Here is a 3,869-nt window from a genome sequence, read left to right on the forward strand (position 1 = left end):
TTTTTTTTTCTTATAATAGTTTTCCAATGTGCCTAAAAACATCCACAAATAAACATTTCCTTTTTCATAAGAACTTCCGTCTGAATGGGGATCTTTATGATGCAGTGAATGTTGCAGAAGATGATGAGTGGAGGAGAATTCGGAACCATGTCACTCCTTCCTTCGCCTCTGGACGTATAAAAGAGGTGGGCGTGTATGTAGAGTTTAGGTTTGAAGTTTACTTGCACTTATTAAGGACAATAACTTCATATTTCTTTTTGCTCTTGAACAAGAAAATATATACTTTCTAAAAACAGGGTTTAGTTCGCAAGTATACAATCCTTTTGAACTTGTGAACCAGCATATTTCCAGAATATACACTCAGTCTAATCTGCCTATCCACTGTTAAGTCAGGTATACTGTATCAAATAGCCTCATGGCAGCATGGAGCGAAAGAAGTGCAGATTATTTTGCCAGGGAGCAACAACTGCAGAGTCCCAGGTGGCTATTGATATATATATATAAATGTGTGTGCATGCTGAGAGATTCTTTTTAGAATGAAAAAAATGTTTTTACTTATATTTTATTTATTTTACTCAATTACTAAACTATCATTACACATATCTATCAAATATTTATCTTATATGGGAAAGAGACAGCTTCACGGCAGAACAGTATGTTTCCTTGCAGCAATGAAGCTCCTAGGATTGATTCCTATCCTAGGTTCTTTCTGGAGGGAATTTACATCTTCTACTCATGCATGCGTAGGTACTTTGTCTTCCTCACAAAAACATGACTGCTACAGTAGGGGGGTTGAGGTGTGAATAAGTGTGTGCATGGTGCCCTCTGATAGACCGGCTACCTGTCCAGGTTGTAACCCCGCTATGACCCCAATGGATAATAGAATAGAATAGAATAGAATACTGTAAAGTGTTTTAACAATATAAATACTAATTCTAATTAGCAACACTGTACCAAGTATTCTGCATAGTGGCGGTATCGTCTTGCTAGGGGTCAGTTTCTAACCCAGTGGTCCTGTTATACTGAGAGAAATACTTACGGTAAATGTAATGTGGAGGATCTTTGTGACTTTTTGAAAAGACCCACCCTCTCCACTAAAAAAAAAAAAATGCATATGCACAACCCTGTACCCACTCCCGAGAGGGAACACCTATTAAAAGTGTGCAAAACCATGTACGAGCCCATTTCTCCTCGTGCACGCTCTGTTTAAAAGCTGCCACCAGTAGGTGAAAATGGGGACGAGCATGTAGGACAGCCTTACGTAAACATATCACCAGAATCATTGACAACTCGAAGGACCACTTATTTTGATTAAACCCAGGAAAAAGAACTTCCTCCACTACACCTTTAAACTTCTAAAATAAATACCTAGCATGTAAAAATAGAATATAAACACAATTAGGTGTACAAAAAAATAAATAAATAAATCATAGGTTTGGGGACAGATAAAAACATGGTAACCATAAGCTTCTCAAATACCCTGAACCTAAACCCTGTTAAAAATCATACCAATATTGAATCTACAAACTCCTGGACAAAATGCATAGATGTTTGTCGTGTATAAACAAATTACAAGACAAAAAACTGAAAAATGTTTTCCACAACTTTAACTGAAAACAGTAAAAATGTGTTGTACATATTAGCCTTTTCTGTATCTTCTTGACTGACATTAAAACAGATATAATTGGGGCTGCAGGTGTATATATACACGATCCCAACTCAATCCCTCCATGATTGAATTAGACAACAATTTTAAAAATTTTACCCAGAAAACCTTTTTTCTGATCATTTTTTTTATATATTTTCAGTGCATCATATTATATGAAGATGATGATTATGAACCAAGACCGCAAACTGTTGATAAAGGAATATCTTTAACTGCTGGAGTAATTTCCTTTCTCTTCTTCTGCCTTAAGATGTTCAACATAATGCAACATCATTCCAACAAACTGATCCTGAGCTTGCAATCTAAGGTGGACAACAATGAAGTTATTACCATTAAGGAGTGAGTAACCCTGGGGAAATCACAGAAATGACACAAGATGAAAAACATCATATTAGAAAAAAAAACCCATGTGCACTTTGAAAAGCTTTTATCATCAAACAGATTATGCCTTAACAAAAAACAGTTAGCTTTTTCTGTTTGGCTTCTTTGTACTTTCATGAAAAACCATGAAAGTTAAATGTTAACAGGAATCCTATTTTGAAATCTATTTGAATAAGTATATTTGTTTCTACTCAAGTTAATGTCAGTGGTAATCTAAAATCAGATGGAATTGAACTATTAAGGCTGCCAATTTAGTCTAAAAATACACATGGGAATTAGGAGTGGATGCTTCACATACATAGTTTTTTTTTGCTCTAAATGTACACTGGGTGAAATAAGTGGAATTTAACAATCTTTAATACTCTTAAAATTAAAACAATAAAAAATATTGAAACTATTGATATGATTTGAATCGTTAAAATGAGCGATGAGACACACATTCACATTGGGACCGTGTCTCTTGATGTTGTCCAATACTTGGTCTATTTTTGAAAAGCTGAAGTTTACAGCAGAGCCAACTGGATCTGTGGTTTGTAAATGTACGGAAACGTAACCACAATTGCACTATATCTGTTACTTTTATGAAAACCTACACATTTTTCACCTGTATGCTATAAGCCTATAGGCCAATATTATGGTCTGCTTTCCTCAGCTTTTTATGCCTGAAAATACTTTTAGTCTATTTTTACACTGCTAATGCATTTATCAATGACTTTTTGCCATCATTACAGTTACACATCCATAACATTTAATTTTTTTATTGCTTTGCATTTGAGATACCAAGCTGCACGCACTCTGGTACTAAACAGTTATCTATTCTACAGCTTTCTAACCCCAGCCGCTGGCTATATCTTGTGTGTATTCTAGCATATTCGGACCCTACAGCATGGATGTGATGACAAGCTGTGTATTCAGTGTGGACCTGGACTCGATCAATGACCCTTCAAACCCCTTCATTACCCATGCCACAAAGCTTTTCAGATTTTCTGTGCCTCTGTTCTTGTTTCAAGGTATTTCTGCTTCATTAAAAAAAACAAAAAACTTTTACATCATTATAAACAGTTTTTGTTTTATTCTGACTTAAGAATATTGGCTTCTTATGGTTCCTCAGGGTGTTTTCCAGTCTTTATTCCTCTTTTGAATCTCCTTGGAGTTTCTTTATTCCCCAAGTCCTCTACTACTTTCTTTAGAGCTGTTGTGGAGAAAATCAGGGCAGAACGGAGTGAGAGCTCAAGAAAGGTTTGTCAAGAAAAACAAGTCCTGAATGTTCAAAAATGTATGTGCTGATTCTTCAAGTTAAAAGGTTAAAACAAAGCTTGTTATGACATACATTTTACTCACACTTGCTTCTGTCCAATTTTTATCTTTCAGAGTATGACAGATGTTCTCCAGTACTTCCTGAACTATCAAACAAACAAAGTCAGTAAAGAAAGAGAGACTTGGGGTAATTACCACAGGATATACTTTAAGGGCCTGATTTTAAAGTAAAAAAAAAAAACCCAATTAAACCCAAAAGAAAAAAAGAAAAAAACTAATGAAATAAAAACCAAAATAGAATTTTTTTTTTTAAAGAGCAGGTGAATTGAGAATGGGGGGAAAAAATGCTTATATTTTAGCAGATCAGAAAAAAACACGCAAAGAAAAATGCAGGTATGGCTCTAAATATCGGAAAACAGACATATAACTCAAAAAGAAATGACTTGTGAAATATTTGCATATGATCAAAACTTATACTTTTCAGAGTTCCCTGAAACTATTTCTAACTACTTTTTTAAGGATTTCAGAAATATTAGTACCACATATGACCTGGGCCCCTGGGTGT

At 34.8% G+C, this 3,869-nt stretch overlaps 1 protein-coding gene across 1 annotated transcript in view; it reads left to right on the forward strand.

Moving 5' to 3' along the window:
- The first annotated feature begins 26 nt into the window (after positions 1-26).
- The window catches only part of LOC107105192 (cytochrome P450 3A40-like), a 7,694-nt gene continuing 3,851 nt past the window's right edge, over positions 27-3,869 (forward strand). Inside the window, exons 1-5 of the mRNA XM_015405315.1 lie at positions 27-185; positions 1,917-2,005; positions 2,915-3,057; positions 3,159-3,286; positions 3,419-3,491. Coding sequence (XP_015260801.1) covers positions 27-185; positions 1,917-2,005; positions 2,915-3,057; positions 3,159-3,286; positions 3,419-3,491 — 592 coding nt within the window. The remainder of the gene's footprint in view (positions 186-1,916; positions 2,006-2,914; positions 3,058-3,158; positions 3,287-3,418; positions 3,492-3,869) is intronic.

Source organism: Cyprinodon variegatus, unplaced genomic scaffold (assembly GCF_000732505.1).
Source record: "Cyprinodon variegatus isolate N-32 unplaced genomic scaffold, C_variegatus-1.0 Scaffold2135, whole genome shotgun sequence".
Lineage (NCBI taxonomy): Eukaryota > Metazoa > Chordata > Actinopteri > Cyprinodontiformes > Cyprinodontidae > Cyprinodon > Cyprinodon variegatus.